Source organism: Phyllobates terribilis, unplaced genomic scaffold (assembly GCF_046119375.1).
Source record: "Phyllobates terribilis strain yellow unplaced genomic scaffold, ASM4611937v1 Scaffold_1__5_contigs__length_1240528914, whole genome shotgun sequence".
Classification (NCBI taxonomy): Eukaryota; Metazoa; Chordata; class Amphibia; order Anura; family Dendrobatidae; genus Phyllobates; species Phyllobates terribilis.
In genome coordinates this window covers 278,197,877-278,224,131 of record NW_027362761.1, presented here as the reverse complement: position 1 = coordinate 278,224,131, position 26,255 = coordinate 278,197,877, and the positions used below count along the sequence as shown (strand labels likewise).

Genomic DNA, 26,255 nt, shown 5'->3' with positions numbered 1-26,255 from the left:
AGGACCGCCTAACCACAAACACGTGAACAGGTGAATGTGGCCAGGGACTGTACGGAGCCAGTCTGCAACTTTTTTTGCTGACAGTTGTATTTAGCTCGGTGAAAGGACTGGCATAGAGGGAAACCCTATCTACCCTACATGTCATTTCTCACAGGAAGTCCTGTAATGCAGCTTGTTGCAGAAGCAATGGCAGTCTGTCCAACATCAACTCGCCCTTGTCGGTGGTGCTTTGACACACACACATCTTTCTTTGCGCATTTAATTTCTTGAATACAGAGTTGGACAATGGCCTGATCTGTAATGTGGTTTGAGAAATAACATGCATAAGCATGGCTGATCCACATTAAAAAAGCAGCCATAGAATGTCCGGGAACCTTCCCCCATACTTTTCTTAGCCAGGGCTGCTTTTCGGCAGGGTTGGATGGGCCCACCAGAGAACCGGAGACTCCTCCGGCGGGCCCTGGCTTCTCCTTCAGGAGAGTTCATAGTGTCGAGGTGAGGCCATGATGATGATAGCGGACACCATCTGCTTAGTTTTCTGTTACTTGGAATGCAAGTGCAAGTATGCAGCCAGCCACCCACCCACCCACAGGCTGCAACACTAAACTGCCAGATTTCTGGGCAGCTTTTTGCACTTGAAATATGGCCTTTTAAGCTCGTAGAGGCGGAAGCTTTTCACAACCTCATGCCGGCGGCGACCGGGTGTCCATACTCGGTCCCTAGCCACCACTATATTTCCCGGTATCGCCTCCACCTTCCACAAGCACGAGTCCCACAACATTACCCGTGCCCTCCCCAGTGCACTTACTGGGAAGGACCGCCTAACCACAAACACGTGGACAGGTGAATGTGGCCAGGGACAGTACAGAGCCAGTCCACAACTTTTTTTGCTGACAGTTGTATTTAACTCGGTGAAAGGACTGGCATAGAGGGAAACCCTATCTACCCTGCATGTCATTTCTCACAGGAAGTCCTGTAAAGCTGCTTTCACTTGAATTGTGGCCTTTTAGGCTCGTGGAGGCGGAAGCTTTTCACAACTACATGCCTCATGCCTCGTGTCCATACTCGGTCCCCAGCCATCACTATTTCTCCCGGTGTTGTTTCCGTCTTCTACCAGCGCGGGTCCCTGAACATTACTGCTGGTAATTTTCTGTGGGAATTTGCTTGCCTCCTACCAGCCTGGAATATTTCCAGCAAACTATGGTACAACGCCATGGTATTAGCACTGCCCCCAGTACCAGTAGCGAAGCCATCCCCAATTTCCTTCTCAGGAATTTTATTTGGTAGACTGAGTGGCTGCCCAAATACATTTTCTCACAAAGGAGCTGAAGATAGAATGGCAGTAGGTGCAAGTTTCTCCAGCCTGTTAGATATTAGAGGGTGAACGGCAGCATATTGGATCAGTGGTTAGCACTGAAGACTTGCAGCGCTGGGTTCCTGGGTTCAAATCCCAGCAAGGACAACATCTGCAAGGACTTTGTATGTTCTCCCTGTGTTTGCGTGTGTTTCCTCCTCAGTAAAAAAGCAGTCATAGAGTGTCCGGGAACCTTTCCACACACTTTTCTTAGCCAGGACTGATTCTTGGCAGGGTTAGACGGTCCCACCAGAGAATCCTCTGGTGTGCCTTGGCTTCTACCTCAGGAGAGTTCATGATAGCGCTAACTTTGCAGCTGCTATGGGGCTCTTGACCGGGGGAGAAAGGTTAGCCCTCAGAATAAATCCTCTGGTGGGCACAATGTTTTTCAATCTGAAACAGCTTCTCAGTGGGAGTTGTATTTCACCACAGCCATATTCTTTAGCTCGGTGAAAGGACTGGCTTAGAGGGAAACCATATCTACCCCGGCTGTCATTTCTCCATCACCAGGTTCCGCCCATTGTCACACACGACAATGCCTGGCTGTATGTTCAGCGGTGAGAGCCACAGATCAGGCTGCTGTGTTACAGCTTTCAACAACTCTGCAGCACTGGGTGGTTTGTCAATTAAGCATTATGCATGTTATCTTCAGCACAGCCTGTTGTGGTCATTTCGGAGATGGAGGAGGAGGTGCATGGGCTGAACAATGTTTACATTGTTGTTAAATTGGTGACGCTGTTTTTTATAGTAAAGAAAGATCCTATTGTTTTGGTTTTTTTACGTTTTTTTTTAAGACAAATGCATTCACTGGGAAATGTAATTATAACATTTTACAACCTTATCTGGCAATGTGGTGTGTGACACATCATCAGACACATCCTGTTTTATTTATGATGGAGGGACTCTGAAAGTCATAAAGCCTATTTTTATAGGGACATCAGACGGCCCTTACTGTTCTTAAAAGGCCAGCAGTCGGCCCTAACTATTGTTAGAGAGCTATCAGCCGGCTATGCTTTGTTGTTCCCATTATTAACAAGTGGGTCTCCTATACTGTTATTGCGTATCCAGTGACTGCAAGGGCTGCCAAAAATTTAGACGCAACCCAATACCCCTTTGAAGAGACATAGAGGAGGGTCTCAGTAAAAAAATGTTTCCCATTATAAAGAAGCGGGTCTCCTATAGTGGTAATGCCCATGCTGTGACTGCAAGGGCTGCCAAAATTTGGGAAAAACCCTACTAAGAATTTAAAGACACATAGAGCATGGCCACAGTAACAAGGTACGACATGATCCCATTAGAAAGGAGAGGGTCTGCTATACAGTTATAGGGTATGCAGTGAGTCCAACGGCTGACAATTTTATGAAAAACCCCACTAAGAATTTAAAGACACACGGAGCAGGGCCACAGTAACAAGGTACGACATGTTCCCATTAGAAAGGAGAGGGTCTGCTATACAGTTATAGGGCATGCAGTAAGTCCAACGGCTGACAATTTTAGGAAAAACCCCACTAAGAATTTAAAGACACATGGAGCAGGGCCACAGTAACAAGTATGACATGTTCCCATTAGAAAGGAGAGAGTCTGCTATACAGTTATAGGGTATGCAGTGAGTCCAACTGCTGACAATTTTAGGAAAAACCCCACTAAGAGTTTAAAGACACACAGATCAGGGCGACAGTAACAAGGTACGACATGTTCCCATTAGAAAGGAGAGTCTGCTATACAGTTATAGGGTATGCAGTGAGTCCAATGGCTGACCATTTTAGGAAAAACTCCACTAAGAATTTAAAGACACACAGAGAAGGCCACAGTGACAAGGTATGACATGTTCCTATTAGAAAGTAGAGAGTCTGCTATACACTTATAGGGTATGCAGTAAGTCCAACGGCTGACAATTTTAGGAAAAACCCCACTAAGAATTTAAAGACACACAGAGCAGGGCCATATGACAAATTCCATTTAGAAAGGAGAGAGTTTGATATACAGTTATAGGGTTTGCAGTGAGTCCAATGGCTGACAATTTTAGGAAAAACCCCACTAAGAATTTAAAGACACATAGAGCAGGGCCACAGTAACGACAAATTCCCATTAGAAAGGAGAGAGTCTCCCATAGTGTTGGCCTATGCAGTGAATGCAAGGGCTGCCAAAAATTTGGAGGCACTTCAATGCCCCTTCGAAGAGACGTGGAGTAGAGCCTCATAAAAAAATGTTCCCATTAGAAAGGAGCGGGCCTCCTATACTTGTAATGCCCATGTACTAAGTGTATGGGCTGACAAACATTTACCCCCGGGGGGTATACATGAACATACTGTATAAAAAAATTTTTTTACGGGCATCATAAACACCCTTTAAAAAAATTAGGTGGGTGTTGCATCACGGACCACGGTCACCCTGGCGATATGGAGGTGGAGGATGAGGAGATGGAGGAGGACAAGAGCAAATAGCCAAAATCAGGAAGCGTATACCCATGTGTGGGTATGAAAAGGTCCATGGGAATACACCTCCCGAGAAAAGACATTGGATTAGAGTTTATGTTACGCTGCTATCATTCGGTGGTGTTGAGAAGTCTGGCCCAATGCAGCCCTTGTTCATTTTTATAAGAGTCAGCCTGTCAGCATTTTCAGCGGCACTAAAAACCCCCTCTGATAAAACGCTGGCGGCAGGGCAGGCCAGGACCTCCAAGGCATAGAGAGCCAGTTCATTCCACTTATCCAGGTTGGATACCCAATAATTATAAGGCACAGCGGAATCACGGAGGATGTTGGTACGGTCGGCAAGGTACTCCCTCAGCATCTTCCCAAACTTTGCACTCCTTGTGAGAGTACCCCGCGCCTCAGGGCCTGTCCAATGGGAGGGTCTGAGAAAACTCTCCCAGAACTTTGACAGTGTTCCCCTGCCTCTGCTTGATTGAAGTTGCGTCTCTCTCGCCTGTACTCCTTGGTTGTCCAACGAAGTGTGCCCTCTGCCGCCAGCGTTGTCAGATGGGAATTTTTTTAATAGTTCCGCAACAAGGGCCTTCTGGTACAGCCCCATTTTTGTAGACCTGTCCGCCTCAGGAATAAGAGATATAAAGTTCTCCTTGTAGCGTGGGTCTACAAGTGTCACCAACCAGTAATGACTGTCACCCAAAATTTTGAGAACGCGAGGGTCATGGGAAAGGCAGTGTAACATAAACTCGGCCATGCGTGCCAGACTACTAACAGGCAAGACTTCTGTGTCTTCACCAATAGGATGACTGACCATTCTCTCCTCCTCCTCTTCCTCCTCTCTGTCCTCTGGCCATCCACACTGAACAGACGGTATGACACCTATGCAGGTAGTACCGTCTATAGAGCATGAAACTAGCTCCTGTCCTTCCTCCTCCTCCTCCTCTTCCTCATTGTCACCCAACCCACGTTGGGATGAGATGAGGCTTGGCTGTGTGTAATCACCCTGCATAATTCCTTGCTCCATCTCATCGTGCTCCGCCTGCACGGATTGTGAGCAGAGAGCATTTCAGAAGACAGAGAAGCGGGATGGTGAAACTAATTATGGTGTCATCGCCGCTCACCATCTTGGTGGAGTCCTCAAAGTTTTGGAGGATGGTACATATGTCTGACATCCATGTCCACTCCTGAGGTCTTATGTGTGGAGTCTGAACTGAATACCGACGGCCTTGTTGATGCTGGTACTCAACAACTGCCCTCTTCTGCTCACAAATCCTTCCCAGCATCTGAAGTGTAGAGTGCCAACGCGTGGGGACATCACACACCAGTCTGTGATCCGGAAGCTGCAAAAGCTGCTGAAACACTGCAAGGGCGGCGGAAGCTTTAGCTGACTTTCTAAAATAGGCACACAGGCGGTGTACTTTAACAAGCAGATCCGGCAGCTCCGGGTAGGATTTGAGAAACCGCTGAACCACGAGGTTAAGCACATGGGCCAGGCATGGTACGTGTGTGAGCTCGCCTCGCCTCAGAGCCACCACCAGGTTCCGGCCATTGTCACACACGAGCATGCCTGGCTGTAGGTTCAGCGGTGTGAGCCACAGATCTGCCTGCTCTTTCAGAGCTGACCACAACTCTTCAGCATTGTGCGGTTTTTCACCTAAGCATATTAGCTTCAGCAGAGCCTGTTGCCTCTTGGCCGAGGCAGTGTTGTAGGGCTTCCAGCTTGTGACTGATGTGGTCATTTCGGAGATGGAGGTTGAAGAGGAGGAGGAGGCTGAGGAGGATGAGGTGCAGGAGCTGTAGATCATGGGGGCAACCCTGATTGACCTAGGGCCCGCAATCCTTGGCGTCGGGAGGACGTGTTCCGTCCCGAGGTCCAACTGGGTCCCGGCTTCCACTATGTTAACCCAGTGTGCCGTCAGCGAGATTTATGGTCCCTGCCCACAAGCACTTGTCCACGTGTCCGTGATTAGGTGGACTTTACCGGTAACTGCGTTGTTGAGAGAACGGCTAATGTTTTGGGACACGTGCTTGTGTAATGCCATCCGCACACCGGGAGAAATAGTGGCGGCTGGGGAACGAGTACCGAGGGATGGCCGCCGCCATCAGGTTGCGGAATGCTTCCGTCTCCACAAGCCTAAAAGGCAACATTTTGAGCGCAAGCAGTCATGAAATGTAAGAATTTAGTAGTGTGGCCTGTGGGAAGTTGGCTGCATATTTGTGCTTGCGTTCCAAGGACTGGGGTATGGACAACTGAACGCTGCGCTGGGATAAGGACATGGACATGCTTCCTGATTCTGCTACTTGAGAGTGTGCAATGACAGGTGAAGGGCAGGAGGCATTTTCGCATGCACCATGGACAGGGGATTGGCTTGCATGCACAACAGCGGAAGAAGCAATGGTGCCACCCGCAGACACTGTTCCTGGACCCTGGGGTTCGGCCCACAAAGTCGGGTGCTTTGCTGCCATGTGCCTGATCATGCTGGTGGTGGTCAGGCTGGTCATTTTGCCACCCCGCTGATGCTGGCCTGGCAGGTGGTGCAAATGGCATTTTTGGGGTTATAAGCAGAGTCTTAAAAAAACAACCAGACTCGGGAGGACCTAACAGTTGTACTAGCAACTTCCTTCATGTTGGTGTTACGGGGAATGGTTGCCTGCCTTCTGTCTGCGGTCACCACACTGCTTCTTCCTGTCTGTTGGGGTGCTCTGCCTCCCTCCCCCTGTGTGCTGCTGTCCTCGCTTTGCATGTCCTCCTGCCAGGTTGGGTCAGTTACTATATCATCCACCACCTCGTATTCCACTTCCGCACCCTGGTCCTCCTCCTGACTTTCTGGCAATTGTGTCTCATCATCATTCACCTCTTGTGACACTTTCCCACTGTCGCCTTCGTGTGACCGTGGCTGCTCAAATATTTGGGCATCCCTACACGCGTACTCCTCTTGCCCCGCTTCAAGTGGACTGGGCGAGAGGCCCGAATCTATAAATGGAAAAGTGAACAGCTCTTCAGAGTGTCCAAGTGTGGGATCAGTTGTCTCTGAGTATTCGGCATGGTGGTGGAAGGAGGATCAGGGTGAGGAATATGCGGTCAAGACTCATGGCTACTGAGACTTGACCGTGTGGAAGACAGGGTGGTGGTGGTGGTGGCTAAGTGACTGGAAGCATTATCCGCTATCCAACCAACAACCTTTTGACACTGCTCTGGGTTCAATAGTGGTGTGCTGCGGTCCCCTAGAAATTGGGACAGTAAGGTCAGGCGAGAAGATGTGGGTGTTTGTTGTGGCACAATTTCGGCTTGCCCACGGCCTTCTCCTCGGCCTCTGCATGCACCATTACCATCACGTCCAGTTCCCCGTCCCTTGCCATGTGCCTTGCCCATTTTAAATGGAGGACAGTATCTTCCATGCTCACTACAAATGACTGAGTTTGGAGAGAATTTATATGTGATCCGTGTGATGGAGAAAACAGAGTTTTAAATACCTGGCCTGTAGGTAAGTAGTTTGAACAGCAAACTGCTGTAAATTGCTTCACTGACACACTGAAAGAAATTTTGAATGGAGGCCAGAAATGGCAGTATTTTCTGACAATGTATATGTGATCTGTGTGACGGAGAAAACATGGTTTTAAATACCTGGCCTGTAGGTAAGTAGTTTGACCAGCAAACTGCTGTGAATTGCTTCACTGACACACTGAAAGAAATTTTTAATGGAGGCCAGAAATGGCAGTATTTTCTGAAAATGTATATGTGACCCGTGTGACGGAGAAAACACAGTTTTAAATAGATGGATTTTTAGCGCTGTAATATGGAAAGGACCTGGCTGTATTCTGCAGTGCCAACAAGCAAATGGATATTAAGCAAATAATGAGGATTAAGATGCAAAAAAAATTATTCCTGGCCCCTGAGACCTGGGCCTATTTCCAGAAATATCTAACAGCAGCAGCTGACAGAACTGGAATGGAGCCTCTTGTGCTATGTGCTATTTTCTGAAAACGTATATGTAATCCGTGTGATGGAGAAAACACAGTTTTAAATACTTGGCCTGTAGGTAACTGTTTAGAACAGCAAAACAGTGTCAAAAAAATTGCTGACACACTGAAGAAATTTTTTAATGGAGGCCAGAAATGGCATCATTTTCTGAAAACGTATAAGTAATCCGTGTGACGGAGAAAACACAGTTTTAAATACCTGGCCTGTAGGTAACTGTTTTGAACAGCAAACCAGTGTCAAAAACTTTGCTGATACACTGAAATTTTTTTTTAATGGAGGCCAGAAATGGCAGTATTTTCTGAAAACATATATGTAATGCGTGTGACGGAGAAAACACAGTTTTAAATACCTGGCCTGTAGGTAACTGTTTTGAACAGCAAACCAGTGACAAAAACTTTACTGACATACTGGAAATTTTTTTTAATGGAGGCCAGAAATGGCAGTATTTTCTGAAAACGTATATGTGATCCGTGTGACATAGAAAACACAGTTTTAAATAGATGGATTTTTAGTGCTATAATATGGAAAGGACCTGGCTGTATTCTGCAGTGCCAACAAGCAAATGGCGCAGAAAAACCTTCTTCTCTGGATTGCTTTTTAAGCAAATAATGAGGATTAAGATGCAAAAAAAATTATTCCTGGCCCCTGAGACCTAGGCCTATTTCCAGAAATATCTAACAGCAGCAGCCGACAGAACTGGAATGGAGCCTCTTGTGCTATGTGCACTGCAGTCTGCTACATACACTGCCTGCCTGCCTATATACACTGCCTGCCTGATATCTCTGCAGATGGATTAGTTAGTCCTCAAAAGGACTGTTTGTTAAGATGAATATTTGTAATGTACGGTTTTGCTCCCTACACTACCTAATACACAAGCAAATCTCTCCCTAGCTCAGCAGCAGCTCTCCCTACACTGTCTGATCTGGAGTGACTGTGACTAGCATGGTTGCGCCAGGTCTGATATACACCTGATGACGCTGTGTGGCCAGCCAATCACTGTAATGCCTACAGCCAACATGGCTACGGCATTACAGTGCATGGCAGGCAATCCCTGCATGTTCATTGGCTCTCTAAAGAGCGCCAAACATGCAGGGAGGGGACCCGAGTTCCCGCCCAAGCAACCCGGAAATACTCGCCGAGCGCCAAGCTTGGCGAGCACCATGATGCTCGGGCGAGTACCAAGTAGTGGTGAGCACGTTCGCTCATCACTAATCACAACACTTCACATGATATAGCACGGCCAATCAGGAGGGACTATCATATCCTGTACAAAATCTGAGGCAGGAAATTCAATCTTGGGATAACTGGAAAGTTATAGGATGCTACAGCTCACAGTTTCGCAATAGTGAAAGGGACATTAAGCCATGAAACAGTGACAGATAATGTGTAGTGAAGAATGTTTACCATCCATTTACTTCTATTTGTGGAGGTTACTTTGGTATTATTAAAGCTGTATTTGTGTTGAAGAGCCTGAAAAGAGTTGGATAGAGTCAGGAGAGCTCAGAGTGTTATACATCTCTTTTCAAGGCAAATTAAGTACTTACAATTGGCTGCAAATCAATTTTTTGAGGTGATTTTGAAAAAACTTGCAAATTTAAATTTTGAAAGATTCGTTTATCTCTATATATACAATGTAATTTTCCAAACATTCCAAAAATACTTTGCAAATAAGATTTTTAAAATCAGCTTTCCAAATGAACAAAAAAACAGTTTTTCTGCTTTTTAAATGCACCTTTCAGTATTCTACTCCCAGAATCCTATTGTATAGCCCATTATGATTTAGGTGTGTCAGTGTTTCAAGCCTTGGTAACAAGAACCTGTCATTTAGATTTCACTTTTCTTCCATCATTACTGGTTACAATTATTCGCAAGATTGAGTTTCTAATGTTTTTTTAGACATATATGTCTCTGCATATATATATATACAGTATATATACAGGTGCATCTCACAAAATTAGATGCCTTCTGGACATCTGTCAAGTCAGCAGTGTTCCCTATGATAGTGGAGCCTACTGAAACAGACTAAGGGACCTTTTTAAATGCTTAGGAAGCCTTTGCAGGTGTTTTTTGTTAATTCATTTAATTTACTGAGATAATGATTTGTAAGCCATAATCATCAACATTAACAGAAATAAACACTTGAAATAGATCACTCTGTTTGTATTGACCCTATATAATATATGAGTTTCACTTTTTATATTGAATAACTGAAATAAATTAACTTTTTGATGATATTCTAATTTAGTGAGATGCACCTGTATACAGTGGATACGGAAAGTATTCAGACCCCTTTAAATTTTTCACTCTTTGTTTCATTGCAGCCATTTGGTAAATTCTAAAAAGTTCATGTTTTTTTCTCATTAAAGTTCACTCTGCACCCCATCTTGACTGAAAAAAAACAGAAATGTAAATTTATTAAAAAGGAAAAACTGAAATATCACATGGTCATAAGTATTCAGACCCTTTGCTCAGTATTGAGTAGAAGCAGCCTTTTGAGCTAGTACAGCTATGAGTCTTCTTGGGAATGATGCAACAAGTTTTTCACACCTGGATTTGCAGATCCTCTGCCATTCTACCTTGCAGATCCTCTCCACTTCCGTCAGGTTGGATGGTGAACGTTGGTGGACAGCCATTTTCAGGTCTCTCCAGAGATGCTCAATTGGGTTTAGGTCAGGGCTCTGGCTGGGCCAGTCAAAAATGGTCACAGAGTTGTTCTGAAGCCACTCCTTTGTTATTTTAGCTGTGTGGTTAGGGTCATTGTCTTGTGCCTGGCAGTGCCTTGTTTTCTCCACACATACCGCTTAGAATTATCACCAAAAAGTTCTATCTTCGTCTCATCAGACAAGAGAATCTTATTTCTCATAGTCTGGGAGTCCTTCATGTGTTTTTGAGCTGAGGTGGAGGGCTGCAGTGATAGTTGACTTTGTGGAACTTTCTCCCATCTCCCTACTGCATCTCTAGAGCCACAGTGATCTTGGGGTTCTTCTTTACCTCTGTACTTTTTAGAATTTACCATTTACCATACATACAGTGGCTTGCAAAAGCATTCACCACCTCCCCCCTTGCATTTATTTGTGTTTTGCTACCTCACAACCTGAAATTTCACAGTTTTTTTGAGGGTTGGATTCATTCCATGTAAAGAACATCCTGACAACTGTGAACGTTTGATTTTCTTTTTATTGTAAAGCAAGCAACAAATAAGAAAAAATAACTGAAAACTTCAGTGTGCATAACTATTCACCCCCTAAAGTCAGTACTTTGTAGAGCCCTCTTTTGCAGCAGAGTTATCTTCTAGACAACATCCTCCCCAGAGCCTGGAAGAGGTCATTTATACAAAGTGATAGAAGATGATTTATCAATAGAGATGAGCGTTGTTCTACTCGAACTGTTCGCCAATCTCAAATTCGAGCTGTTTTGGGCGGTGTTCGAGCCGGTCGGCGAACACGAACAATTTGAGAAAAATTCGGCTGTTCGAGGTTATGTTCGATAACTGTTCGTGCACCAAAATCATAACTGGATTTTTTCTCAGTAATGATGAAAATTAATGTTAATACGCAGTTTGAGTGTACAGCGGGGCGGGGGGAGGGGCAGGGGATGGATCTCTGCAGGAACAATGAAGATCTCCATTTTTTTTTCTCTTTCCCGCATTTGCAGTGGGGAGGTGCAATCTGTCAGCCTATCAGCAGCGCACACACGGAGCGAAGTGCTTTTTTTCACACAAGCAAGGGCATGTGTGATTGGCAGTGTATGTCACATGTCCTTGCCCTATAAGACCAAGCCATTTTCCCCGTCGCCACCATTTTCTCACTGCTGCAGCTGCGTGTTAGACGGCACCGCTGTTGCTGTGTGCGCTATACCTTGTTAATTTCAAGCCAATTTTCGCACAAATATACAGATAGCTTGGGAGTAGGGAATAGTTGTGATTGCAGTCCTTTTAAGGACTAGGTTACAGCATTTCCTACGACATTTAATAGGCAGGTCTGTGCTCTTAAATAGATAGATTGTGGGAGTAAAGACTAATTGTAATTGGAGTCCTTTTCAGGACTAGGTTACATCAGTTCCTATCAGTTTTTGCCAGGCAGGTCTGTGCCAGTGCTGTGCAAGTTTTTTTCACAGCATTTGGCTGAATCTAGCAAAGCTAATCCTTTTTGGCCTATTGCAGAGTGTGTTAGTCAGTGGAGTAGCCTATCTGTGTTGCAAGATATACCACCTGTGTATAGAATACCAATTTTTTTACTGCACCTAGTGAAGTAAAATCTTTTGGGCATAGCATCATTCTATTAGTCCATCTATACTGACCTCCATCAGGTTGCAAACTGAATATAATTTTTTTCTGCATCTAGCTCTGAAAAAATATTTGGGCTTCTAGCAGTGTGTGGGACTTGGTCTATTAGTCCATCTATACTGACCTCCATCAGGTTGCAAATTAAAAATAATTTTTTTCTTCATTTAGCTCTGAAAAAATATTTGGGCTTCTAGCAGTGTGTGGGACTTGTTCTATTAGTCCTTCTATACTGACCTCCAGCAGGTTGCAAATTGAATATAATTTTTTTCTGCATCTAGCTCTGAAAAAATATTTGGGCTTCTAGCGGTGTGTGGGACTTGGTCTATTAGTCCTTCTATACTGACCTCCATCAGGTTGCAAATTAAAAATAATTTTTTTCTGCATCTAGCTCTGAAAAAATATTTGGGCTTCTAGCAGTGTGTGGGACTTGGTCTATTAGTCCATCTATACTGACCTCCATCAGGTTGCAAATTAAAAATAATTTTTTTCTTCATTTATCTCTGAAAAAATATTTGGGCTTCTAGCAGCATGTGGGACTTGTTCTATTAGTCCATCTATACTGACCTCCATCAGGTTGCAAATTAAAAATAATATTTTTCTGCATCTAGCTCTGAAAAAATATTTGGGCTTCTAGCAGTGTGTGGGACTTGGTCTATTAGTCCATCTATACTGACCTCCATCAGGTTGCAAATTAAAAATAATTTTTTTCTGCATCTAGCTCTGAAAAAATATTTGGGCTTCTAGCAGTGTGTGGGACTTGGTCTATTAGTCCATCTATACTGACCTCCATCAGGTTGCAAATTGAATTAAAAAAATTTCTGCATCTAGCTCTGAAAAAATATTTGGGCTTCTAGCGGTGTGTGGGACTTGGTCTATTAGTCCATCTATACTGACCTCCATCAGGTTGCAAATTAAAAATAATTTTTTTCTGCATCTAGCTCTGAAAAAATATTTGGGCTTCTAGCAGTGTGTGGGACTTGGTCTATTAGTCCATCTATACTGACCTCCATCAGGTTGCAAATTAAAAATAATTTTTTTCTTCATTTAGCTCTGAAAAAATATTTGGGCTTCTAGCAGTGTGTGGGACTTGTTCTATTAGTCCTTCTATACTGACGTCCAGAAGGTTGCAAATTGAATATAATTTTTTTCTGCATCTAGCTCTGAAAAAATATTTGGGCTTCTAGCGGTGTGTGGGACTTGGTCTATTAGTCCATCTATACTGACCTCCATCAGGTTGCAAATTAAAAATAATTTTTTTCTGCATCTAGCTCTGAAAAAATATTTGGGCTTCTAGCAGTGTGTGGTACTTGGTCTATTAGTCCATCTATACTGACCTCCATCAGGTTGCAAATTAAAAATAATTTTTTTCTGCATCTAGCTCTGAAAAAATATTTGGGCTTCTAGCAGTGTGTGGGACTTGGTCTATTAGTCCATCTATACTGACCTCCATCAGGTTGCAAATTAAAAATAATTTTTTTCTTCATTTAGCTCTGAAAAAATATTTGGGCTTCTAGCAGTGTGTGGGACTTGTTCTATTAGTCCTTCTATACTGACCTCCAGCAGGTTGCAAATTGAATATAATTTTTTTCTGCATCTAGCTCTGAAAAAATATTTGGACTTCTAGCGGTGTGTGGGACTTGGTCTATTAGTCCATCTATACTGACCTCCATCAGGTTGCAAATTAAAAATAATTTTTTTCTGCATCTAGCTCTGAAAAAATATTTGGGCTTCTAGCGGTGTGTGGGACTTGGTCTATTAGTCCATCTATACTGACCTCCATCAGGTTGCAAATTAAAAATAATTTTTTTCTGCATCTAGCTCTGAAAAAATATTTGGGCTTCTAGCAGTGTGTGGGACTTGGTCTATTAGTCCATCTATACTGACCTCCATCAGGTTGCAAATTGAATAAAAAAATTTTCTGCATCTAGCTCTGAAAAAATATTTGGGCTTCTAGCGGTGTGTGGGACTTGGTCTATTAGTCCATCTATACTGACCTCCATCAGGTTGCAAATTAAAAATAATTTTTTTCTGCATCTAACCCAGCCAATAGTTTTGGCCTAATACCACAGTTTGGCCACTCAGCTCTGCTCGGTTACCATCCATTGTTTTTTTGTGCAAACAACTCCAGAGTTGTGAATTAGTTAACCACCAAAATGAGTGGAAAAAGGCCTGCTGCTGGTGGAAAGGGGAATAGGCGTGTTGGGAAGGGGAAAAAAGGTTGTGTCCGTGGGGTAGGTGCAGAAGAAAGACCATCTTCCAGCCAAACTAAAATGTCTACTTCTTTTAGCGGACAATGTGATAAGATCCCTTTCTTACGGCCACGCCAATCGCTACAAATTCCAGATGAGGCACAAAAACAGCAGGTGCTTCAACGGATATCAAGTGCTCCTTTAAGTGGGCTCTCCTCCACATCAACTTCAACATCACAAATACTCCAGTCCTCAAAGGTGTCACCCAAATCGCACTTGCTTCCTCACAGCTCTCAAATCTCCAGCTGCCCGTCTGAGTATGAGGTAGAACAGATGGTTGAGTCTGCAGAGCTGTTTACTCATACTATAGCCTGGGAATCAGAGGTCGACTCCAGCGCTTCTGTGAATCCAGACGAGGAAATGATCTGCACTGATGCCCAGAATCTTTATGAGTCGGATCCAGGACCAGACGCAGAAGGTTCTGACCATAATGTAGACCCTCATTCCCAAACTGTAACTCCTGTTGGTGGAGACAATGAGGAAGACGATGATAAGACTCAAATACCTGATTGGAGCGACAACTTTAGTTTTTTGTCAGGGCAGGAACAGGTTGGCTCTGAGGACGACGGGTGTGATAACGCACAGGGTGATGATGATGAGGTCGGAGATCCCACTTACTGTCAACCCACAGTCAGCCAAGAGATGAGGTCAGCAGAGGAGGTGGAGGAAGATGCTAGTGACGACGAGGTCAGGTTGCGCCTTCCTGGACAGAGACGTAGTACTGGAAGCACGTCAACAACTGCATCCTCAAACACAACTCTGCCTCTCACCACAAGTCGTGGTGGCTCTTCAGGTCGCATGGGTGCTAAGCCTTGCATAGCCTGGGCATTTTTTCAGATCGATAAAGATGACCCAACTCGTGTTATCTGTAACATTTGTCAGCAAAAGCTAAGTAGAGGCCAAAAAATACATAGTTTGAGTACTTCATGCATGAACCGGCACATGGACATGAAGCATAAGTTGCAGTGGGAAGCTCAGTGTGCTACCATGCGGTCTAGCCGGCCGGGCCAACCACCGTCTGCCATATCTTGTGCATCCGCGGCCTCTTCATCCTCTGTGACTGGGGGGACAGCAGTCACACCTGTTTTGGGGCGCAGACCTGCCACCTCTTTACCCGCAACAGCCAGCGTGATTGGCAGGTCATCATTTTCTTTGGAGGTGGTAACACCAGCTGGTCTTGAGCGCTGTCCGACATCGATAGCACCACCTTTGGATCAAGGCAACCTAACATGTCCGCCTGCATCTTCCTCACAGACCGGCAGTTTGCCGGGGACACCCTTATCAACCCCGTCTAAGCACAATAGCCAGCCCTCGGTCCCTCAGATGTGGACAAGTAAAAGACCATTTCCTCCTAGCCATGAGAAAGCTAAGAGGTTGAATTTCACCATCTGCAAGCTCTTGGCTACAGAAATGCTGCCTTTCCGCCTGGTGGACACAGAGGATTTTCGAGACCTTATGTCCGTCGCAGTGCCCCAGTACCAGATGCCCAGTCGGCACTACTTCTCAAAGAAAGGTGTGCCTGCGCTCCACCAGCATGTCGCACACAACATCACCGCTTCTTTGAGAAACTCTGTGTGTGACAGGGTGCATTTCACCACAGACACTTGGACGAGTAGGCATGGACAGGGGCGTTACATGTCGCTGACTGGGCACTGGGTAACTATGGTGACAGCAGGACAAGGGGCTGCTGTCCAAGTCTTGCCGTCCCCACGAGTTGTGCGTCAATCCTCTTTATGTCATTTTTCCTCCACTGCTTCTGCCTCCTCAACCTCCTCTCGGTCTTCCACCTGCACCCAAAGCCTGTCTGGTCATGCCACAAGCTTTCTAACTGCGCAGAAGGGATCCTGCACACCTCCTTACTATGCTGGCAGTAGGGCTCAACGTCATCAGGCGGTTTTTACATTGAAATGTCTGGGAAATGTGAGTCACACAGCTGAGGAGTTGTGGTCAGCTCTGGAGAACCAATTTCATGAATGGTTGTCTCCACTGGACCTGAAACCAGGGAAGGCCGTGTGCGACAATGCTGCAAACCTGGGTGCGGCCCTTCGCCGGGGCAATGTCACACACGTGCCTTGTATGGCTCACGTGTTGAACCTGGTTGTCCAGCAATTTTTAGCCCACTATCCCAGACTAGATGGCCTTCTGCAGAGGGCACGGTCGCTGTGTGCTCACTTCCGCCGTTCGCATCCCGCAGCTCAGCGACTTACATCTCTACAGAAGTCGTTGGGCCTGCCACTTCACCGGCTAAAATGCGATGTGCCTACCCGGTGGAATTCAACTCTGCACATGTTGCAGCGACTGTGGCAGCACCGACAAGCCCTGGTGCAATACGTTCTGACGTATAGCCTGGGCCAACGAGATTCAGAGGTGGGGCAAATCACGCTGGAGGAGTGGTCTCAGATCAGGGACCTATGCACCCTTCTGCACAGTTTTGAAATGGCGACGAAGATGTTTAGTGCTGACGATGCCATTATCAGCATGACTATTCCGGTGATTTACATGCTGGAGCACATGTTAAACAGAATTCGGAGTCAGGTGGTGGCACAAGAGGAGGTGGAGGAAGTAGAGGAGGAGGAGTTGTATGCGGAAGGGCTAACATCTGCAAGGTCCAGACGGTCGGCAGCACCAGGGCGGCAGGCATGTGAGGGTGGGGGAGATGATTTTACCAGGGCGCATGGTAGCAGCCAAACTAGTGAGGAAGGTGCAGGAGCCCAGGAAGAAGTGGAGGACGAACTGATGGAAGACTCATCAGATGAGGGAGACCTTGATCACATTTCTGTTGTGCGAGGTTGGGGGGAGAGGACAGAGGAAGGAAGCATGATTGTTACCTCGCCACCAACACAACAGGGACTTGGTGCTCCTGGATGCGCAACACACATGAGTGCCTTCTTGCTGCACTACCTGCAACATGACCCTCGAATTGTGAGAATTAGAAATAATCCTGACTACTGGGTTGCCACACTGTTAGATCCCCGGTACAAAAGTAAATTTGCAGAAATTATTCCTGCCATAGAAAGGGATGCACGCATGCAGGAGTATCAGCAGAGACTGTTGCAGAATCTTACATGTGCTTTTCCACAAAATACCAGTGGTGCACGTAGTGAATCTCACAGTTCCAACTTGCCAACCGTGGTCTGTATGGAATTGTTCAATAAAGGGCCCAAAATTAAGATAACATAGATGGGAGAGGTCTCTATGAATAGGAATTCCTAAGTATTTGATACCCTGTGAGGGCCAGGCAAAGGGAAAGTTGGACTGGATGGAATCCTATATGGATTTAGGGAGGGAGACATCGAGGGCCTCAGACTTCGCTGCATTGATTTTAAAATTTTACCATGTAACAAAGTGATCTATTTCAGCCATAACAGCAGGGATGGATATATGTGATTGAGTGATATATACTAGGACATCATCAGCAAATAGAGAGCACTTGTACTCGGTGCCTCCCACCTCAATCCACCTAATATTGGGGTTATGGCGAATTGATGAGACCAGGTGCTCCGTCACTAGGATGTATAAGAGAGGGGACAGAGGACATCCCTGCCTTGTCCCATTGGTGATTGTGAAAGGTGATGAAAATGTTCTGACGCACCCCCTGGGCCTTGGGACACCCGGAGCCGGACCCTTTTTGGTGGATGCTGGTGGTTGTAGTCTTCGTGGCGGCGATCCGGTTCCGTGGCTCAGGGCGGTCAAACCAGTGGCGGAACTATTTATGTGGTTTTGATGTTTAAATGTCCGACTACGCCACCCGTGGATTGCGGTCAGAGTGAACCGCCGCTACAGGGCAGACCGCTAAGGCTGGTGTTGTGGGTGCAGCAGAGCGTAGCATAACTCCCCAGTATAGCCTCAGGGCAGTGTATGCGGAGGATGGGGGTGATGGTGCAGGGCAGCAGCAGTAACGACACGGAGTCAGTTATGCAGTTCAGGGCCTTTACTCACAGTTCTTATTATCCAGACCACGTCTGCAGGTAACGGCTGCCCACGTCGTACTGTGCTCACCAGGTGAGGGCTCAGACAACTCCCAGATAACTTTGGAGCGCTTCACAGGACCCCCTTTGTGTGTCCTTTGTCTGGCCTTTCTTACCAACACTTCTGTCCGGCTGCCTCGGGCCTCCTCTTGGTAAACTTGGCGCCAGTTTCCCTGACCCTATGTGGTGCCTTCCTAGCGGGTGGAGCAAGGGGCTGCGCCACATAAAATGTCAGAGCCTCCGGTTTCTAGCTGAGGGTCGTTTCCTGCCTCCACTAGTTCGGGGACCGGTCTCCCCCTTTGGCCTGACCCCTCCACGCATGTGGATTCGGGCGTGCGGTGGCGACTCGCCCGTCCGCACCCCTGGGATCCCTTCATTCCTCGTTCCTGGAGCCTTCTCCGCTCCTCTTCCTTCCTTCTCCCTCTTGCAGGCCTGGGCCTCTGTTACTAGGCCCGCCTCCGGAGCAGAGCTCATGCAGAGCCCCTGCTCCCTGCCACTTCTGCTCAGACTTCTCTGCACTGAACTAAGATGGTGCCCACCTTTTATACTCCCTTCTCAATGCACCCAGGAACTGCTTCCTCCCTGCTCCTGCACTGCAGGGTTCCCCTTCCTCAGTGTTCCCTCCCCCCACTCCAGCCAGGGACAGGGACTGTCGTGCCCATCTCAGGGGCATATTGGTCGCCCTGCCCCACGGCAATGTGGTGTAATGCATGCAGGTGTCGGGTCCTGATCCACACTCCATCCTTATCTGAGAGTGAGATATCACACCTCTGGGTGAGGTGCAATACGTCTGTAGCAACCGAGCCCTCGGTGCTACAGTTCCATTTATCTTCAGCCTAGGTGACGTATTGTGATACAGGGCCGTGATTTTGGCTATAAAAGGGTCCCCTAGACCCCTACCCCAAGCTTTTTAAGAGAATCATATATGGCGTGCCAGGAGACTCTATGGAATGCTTTCTCAGCATCCAACGAGAGTATCTACTTACAAATTTTTAACTGCATCTAGCCCAGGAAATACTTTGTGCCTAGTAGCAGTGTCTGCTAGTCAGCGGATTATCCCGGCTGTTAAGCAAGCTACACCACCTGTAGTTTGGACACTTAATTTTTTCAAAGGAAATGCTTCGGGACCACGGGATACTTAGTGAAGAGCATCAGGAGGCACCCCAAGGCATAGGGGCTGGGACTGGCACTAGGATGCCTTGCGGTGGACAGCCGAGCTCGATCCTTATAAAAGCTTTTTAACTGCAGCAGCTTTAGTGGACGCTACTGGAGCTGGAATTACGCGGCTGCTGGCATGAGACTTGCCCTCCAATAGATCCTTGTAAATGGATTTAAAGTGTATTCATTCAAATTAGAGGGACAATTTAAATTAAAAAGCTTAGAGCTGCCTCCACCACAGGGGGGCTCTCTCGACCCACCAGCGGACAGGCACCAGTATTGGGAGAGGGGGGCTGGCCGTCAGGGTTCACCGCGGCTCTGGCACAAACCCGGCGACACGGAGGTGGCACGGGCAGGAGCGGACTGGCCGTCTCGGCTTCTCACTTTTTGGATTTTAGAAGGGCATGACATGCCTATATCTGTGTCTCCCCCTCCTTTTACTCCTCCACCTCTTTTCTTTTCGCATGACTATATGTACTTGTCACTTTTCCATGTGTTAGTTGTGTCTTCTGAGCAGTTTGTCAGCTTTTGGACACCTTTGAAGGTGTTTTCTATGTGTTTCTATGTGTTTTTGTTTGCCTGCCATTGGTTTTAACGGTGTTCGAAGGTGTTCGACGAACAGTTCGACGAACAGTTCGGCGAACACACGGGTGTTCGACGAACCGAACCGAACTCGAACACTACGGGGGTGGCTCAACACTATTTATCAACAACAAGCCATATGATATGAGGCATACAAGTAGGACTTTTTTCAGCAGTCTATAACCTGTATGCCTCATATTAATAGTTTAGATGGGTCAAATGTGGTGACGATTCCCTCTAATGGTGTTGGAGCCTGTGTGGTCTTTCAGAACAGGTGTGTATATACTGATAGACCAGGTGACACTTAGATTGCACACAAGTGGACTTCCTTTCACTAAGCATGTGATTTATGAAGGGAATTGTTTGCATCAGAAATTTTTAGGAGCTTCACAGCAAAAGGGGTGAATACATATGGACATGCCAATTTTTAGTTATTTGATCCCATAAATTTAATTTATGCCTATATTTTTCTCACTTCACTTCACCAACTTAGACTATTTAGTGCTGATGCATTACACACAAATCGGATTACAAAAATATTTAAACACAGGTTATAATGTAATAAAATAGGTAAAAAGCTAAGGGGGTGAAAACTTTTGCAAGCCACAGTATTTACATATATTTACATATATACAGTACATTTTTTAACGTGTGAAAACATGCAGTGAAAAAGACTGTAAAATTGTTTAGCAGAATTTATTTAAAACTATTTTCTTTTAGGACTGAATGTGAAATGAAAAATGAGTTACAATCTGCAAATGGAATGAAACTCAGCCAAGAAAGGCACACTGGAAAGTAAATGCACACATTTTCATGCAAAAGAAAAATTCTCCAGCTGGATTTTCTGTAGAATAGAGAGATACAACATAAGCTGATCAAGGAACATAAAGAACATGTTTGCTTCTAGTTGGATTTGCAGGAAAGCTAAGTGTAATCTGGCTTACTTTACCCATGCAAAAATAACTTATTTATTTGTCTGCATGAAAAGGATAGGTTTCACGTGGATGATTTCTCAATTTAATTGTCAAAATAATGTTACTATAAGCTAATTGGAATAATGGTTGAAGAGATCATTTTTTTGTTCATGTGAATGATGATTGTTTAAAGATAATCAATTTTGGAGATCCCAAATGATAGTGCGGACACTGTCGGACATAACCATCAACTCCAGGCCCACTAATGGTTTCAGTGACTTTTTAATCTACTTTAGATTGAAGCTGGATTAGATGAATTTTTTATATATATATATATACATATATATATATATATATATATATATATATATATATATATATATCACTTAAATAAAAGCTATTTTAGGCTCTGGTTGTAGATTTTAGCTTTATTGTCGGTATGAGTAAAAATGTGTTCTGTAAAAGAGGAGATTAAATTAATTCTTTGATTGTTTGTGCTCTTCTGCAATGGAAATCTATATGGTATCCAAATTAATATTTGATGGTCTATCCAAAGGACAAACCATCACTGTTACATCCTTTTAAACAGTTACTAGTGATGAGCAATTCTATACGATGTGAATAGAATTGTGTCAAATTTTTGGAAAGACACATAATCCCTAACTAAAGACTACTATAAAAGGTACATTTTTATTTAAATTCATTAAAATGAATTAATGTGCAAATTTAAAAATTAATGTGCAAATTTAAAAAAATGAATAGCCTCCCCGACATGTTTCGCCCTCAGACGTCATCAGGGCGAATTAGGTAGCCTCGGTCCCCCTGATGACGCTTAACTATGAAACATGTCGGGGAGGCTCCTAATTTTATATAGTAATAAGACAAGAACTTGGCACTCACAATGACTCAATAGATTGTGAGAATTTAATTGTGGAAAGAATAGTACAATACACAAATGTTTTGATCATGTATGACCTTCCTCAGTGTACCACTGTGTGGCATCTTGTAACTTGGGTAATGGCATTGGGAACACAGCGTCCCCCTAATTTTATACAGCACTGGTTAAGCTAGTTAGTGACAAATATTGATTATATACATGTGCTGGTCTGCGGCCACACTAAGAGCAAAAGATTAATAAATAGGATTAGCACTAACTGGAGTTATCAAGCTATGTGAATGGGCATATATGTTGTGTGACTGAGGAGTCTGGGTAACTGTATCCCAGCAGTGAATGATTTATGTGATCTTTTCAAACACTAGTTGTGTATGTTTAAGGAGTATGGGTAATTGTATCCCAGCAATGAAACTGTAAATCCTAAAAATACTGCTGTTGATTTATGAATCTGGGTAACTATATCCCAGCAGTATTTCTACCCTAACAGATTAATTATATTATAGTCTGCAACACAGTGCCTACATGTGGTGTCTGGGCAATTATATTCTAATCATGCAATTTAATACGGCCTACCAGTACTCCACATATTTCTACTTCTAGATTCCGGTAGTGCACTACTACCTAATCGATGTGTTTTTAAATTTGCACATTAATTTCATTTAATGAATTTAAATAAAAATTTACCATTTATAGTAGTCTTTAGTTATGGATTATTTGCCTTAGGTAATCTGTAGATAAATTAGTATTACCCTACGCTGACTATCTAAACTGATTTCAGTTGTAACATTTTTGGAAATTCACTGGACCTAGTGAATTTTTACAATTTGCATTTCACTTCACACAATTCACTAAAAAGCCCACTCTCATTTTACACAATGCAGAAGATTGCATCAGGCAGAGACATGTGCAGCTAGACAAACTTCAACAAGATATCTTTCAGCTATCACATCACATGGTATACTACATCCAATTAGATAGAACTGTTATAGCCTGTATAAAACCTTAGGCAGGAATTCAGCAGCTATTTTGGAATGACTCTTGATAGTGAGAGAATGTCACAGCTTACAACATTGGAATTGGAGAAAGGGAGGGACAACCATACAACACTAAATTAATTGCACAGACAGTTTTTAACAGCACAGCAGTGAAGAATGGCTTCCATCCGTTTACCCACAGCCATATATTGTAAAGTCACTTTGACATTACTAAGGTTGTGTTTGCTTTAAAAGGCTTGAAAGGGGTTGAACACGGTCTTAGGAGACCTCAGAGTTTTACACACATCTTTTAAGGGCATTTGGAAGCTTTGCAGTATTTGTGAATCAATTTGTCACAATTTTTTTCTAAATTCAGCAAAGCGGGCCAATTTGAATTTCAAAAGATTTGCTCATCTCTAGCAGTATTTTCCAAAAAGGGGTTTTCTAAGAACTAGGTTAGCAGATCCCAAGAATACAGCAACAAGAGCTTTCAGGTGAAATTTATCAATAAAGCATCATTTTAACAGAACTTTGACAGATGGTCATCAACTGGAAATAAGTCGGACTTAAAAAATGTCATCATTTAATCTCTACAAACTGAAATATCTGTCTTCAATTAATGTTTCCAGAACATTCCTAGAATGTTTGGCTGTTCCTCGGTATCGGTAGTTTCAACAATTGTGATTGTCAATATGAACTAAAATGTGCATGGCTTCATCTGTGAAACAATTGTTCACCAGACTATGAATTGCTCAACATTTGTTCAACCATCAATCAACCTCTGTTTAGTGAGTGTAGACAAACTAAACTAACTGAGCCAATGGAATAAACTATGGTAGGGGGAAAAGTATAGGTTACTTATTTTTATCAGTCCTCGCTCCTCCTGTACCAGTCGCCGCCACGTTTTGTTCAAGATTATTGTAAGTGTATTTGCTATGTATACCCCTTTTTCACATATAAAGTGCCATGGAATAAATGGCGCTATAATAATAAATAATAATAATAATAATCAGTTGTTTTTTTCTCAAAATAGAAGTATATGTGAAGAATAAACAAAAAAAAAGTTTGATATCTTTTCCCCTAACTTTAGTCCAATATTCAACACTCGTAAAATGTATTCCTATGTATCTCTTTGGAGTTAAAGCCTTACTTAGGAGCTTATAAAATACTTGAAGCTGTGTATGTCATGTTGGTTCTGACTGATAATAAAAGGGAAAAAAACTTGTAAAGTTTCAGTTTAGATACTTTTCTGTTCATGGCATCATCAGGCATTTGTCAACAAAGTCTTAAAGTCTAAACAGGGAAATTGCATTTCAAGCCTCACAAATCATTTTCCCTGGGAAATAACTCTGAGCTTGCACATGGCTTCTCTTGATTTCTTTGCAGAGGATGGATATTTATGATGATTTCCTAACAATAAAAGTGTAGGGCCTTCATGAATACATCCAACACTGTTCACCTTTCACTGATCTTCAAGCACAGAGTCATTTATTGTACAGCAATGTCTTGGACATGAAGTATATATTCATGCTTCCCAAGAACTGCTTGAGAGAAAATCTGGCATTTAAGTGATTATGGAAAATAGTTAATCTTTCAACATAAAGAAATTCTGTGATTTTAACAATTGCGGTAATTAATCACAATGTTGATTACAGTGCATAAAATACCTTAATCATTTCTAAGATGATACGAGAAAGACATTAAGGCTGGGAAGAATCTTTCCTTTGTCATTGCATAGCATTCCTCCAATATTTGGTAACTAGTAAAAATATCCTATACTACACTCATATTTTCCATTTTTATCTACTTCATTTATGTAACCTTTGATTTTAGTAGCATATAATAGGTTGTATCCAGAACAGATTTATTTATTGTAGCAGTAATAAAATGTTTTGTAGGACCAATCTACTTATCCAATTACTGCAGACCCTGACACATTATATACTGTCACTACTTGTGAATAAACTTAATGAATTAAAATGGTGCAACAGAAAAGAGAGATAAAATGAAAAAGGCAAGAATGGTGGTTGCAACATAAAAAAACACAACTTGACCTATATATATTCTGTGTTTCTTCTGTTTCCTCATAAATGCGTATGATACATCAGTATAAAATATAAGGTTTGAAATCAGTATGACCAAATTCCTTACCGTAAACTGTGAACGCTAAGTGTATCAGCTGTTGATTGCCTTGACTGGTGCCCACAAACACTGCCACCAGTGGGTGTTGCCCAGCTAGCTGATGATCCACCCCAGGATCGGATACTCTCAGATTTTCCCAAACTCATTACAGAGCCTATGGTTGATTGATTATCTCTGTAGAAAAAAAAAAAGAAAAAGAGGCATGAGGCCATTGTAATATTTCTAAAGCCAACAAATGACGAAAAAAAATACCCAATTCAGTGAGGGGAAGGATGGTGGTGTGCACTCTAGTATGCTATGGAGATCTTAAGCTGATATATTACAAGTACTAAAATAACGATAACAATAGTCAAGCAAACTCTATAGACATACAATGGTAGTGTAGGTCAAACTAAATTTCTTTGCAACCTTTAAGCTATAAATATAACCTTATATAAACTAATACAGTAAAAAAATACTACTATCAACCACTACAACATTATCACTATAGGATATTTGCTATTCTTTTTTGTCTTAGGTTCTGTCACTTATGCACTTGCACTTATACCAACATTTGCTTTGGCTCAATGTTTTTGGTTTCATTACAACATCAGAGAGTTCCATAGTCTCACAGCTTTTACAGTAAAGAATCTCCATCTATGATGGTGACAGAAACCTTCTTTCTTCTAGACATAGAGGATGCCCCATTGTCCCTGTCACAGGCCTAAGTGTAAAAAGATCATTAGAAATATCTCTGCACCGTCCCCTCATATATTTGTTCATTATAATAAGATCTCCCCCCAAGCCTTTGTTTTTCCAAATTGAATAACCCCAAGTTTGATAACCTGTCTTAATATTACAGTTCACCCATTCCCATAATTACCTTGGTCGCTATGTACAAAGCCAGTCCCATATTTGGCAGTCTAATGGATGAAACTCTCTTTGTTTGGTGGATGCCCAGGAAATACCATCAAGTGACTACTGGGGGGTGGGTAGTGGGATAATGAATATATCTAAGGGTATGGACTAGGACCTCATTTTCATTGATGAGCTATGTTCACACTACAGCATGAAAAGACATTTTAGGCAATTGTATGCTGCCAACTTTGTAGATAAGGCCCTTTCTTATTCCAGCATAATTGTGTCCTTTGACACAAAACCAAGAACCAAAAGGCGTGGTTCAACAAGATGGGTATAAAGCAACTTGAGTAAGTGGCCTGAACAGATTATTGGCTGAAACCCTATCAAGGACCTTTGGAGTGAATTGAAATTTGAACTGTGAGTCACACCTTTTCTTACATTACTACCTGACCCCACATATAATCATTAGGCTGAATGGACATA

At 43.6% G+C, this 26,255-nt stretch overlaps 1 protein-coding gene across 3 annotated transcripts in view; it reads right to left on the bottom strand.

The window, feature by feature from the left end:
- Positions 1 to 26,255, bottom strand: part of MYO18B (myosin XVIIIB) — a 1,187,635-nt gene that overhangs the window by 84,935 nt on the left and 1,076,445 nt on the right. For all 3 annotated transcript variants that reach the window (XM_073672938.1, XM_073672946.1, XM_073672953.1), the window contains one exon: positions 24,942 to 25,106. In XM_073672938.1, coding sequence (XP_073529039.1) covers positions 24,942 to 25,106 — 165 coding nt within the window. The remainder of the gene's footprint in view (positions 1 to 24,941; positions 25,107 to 26,255) is intronic.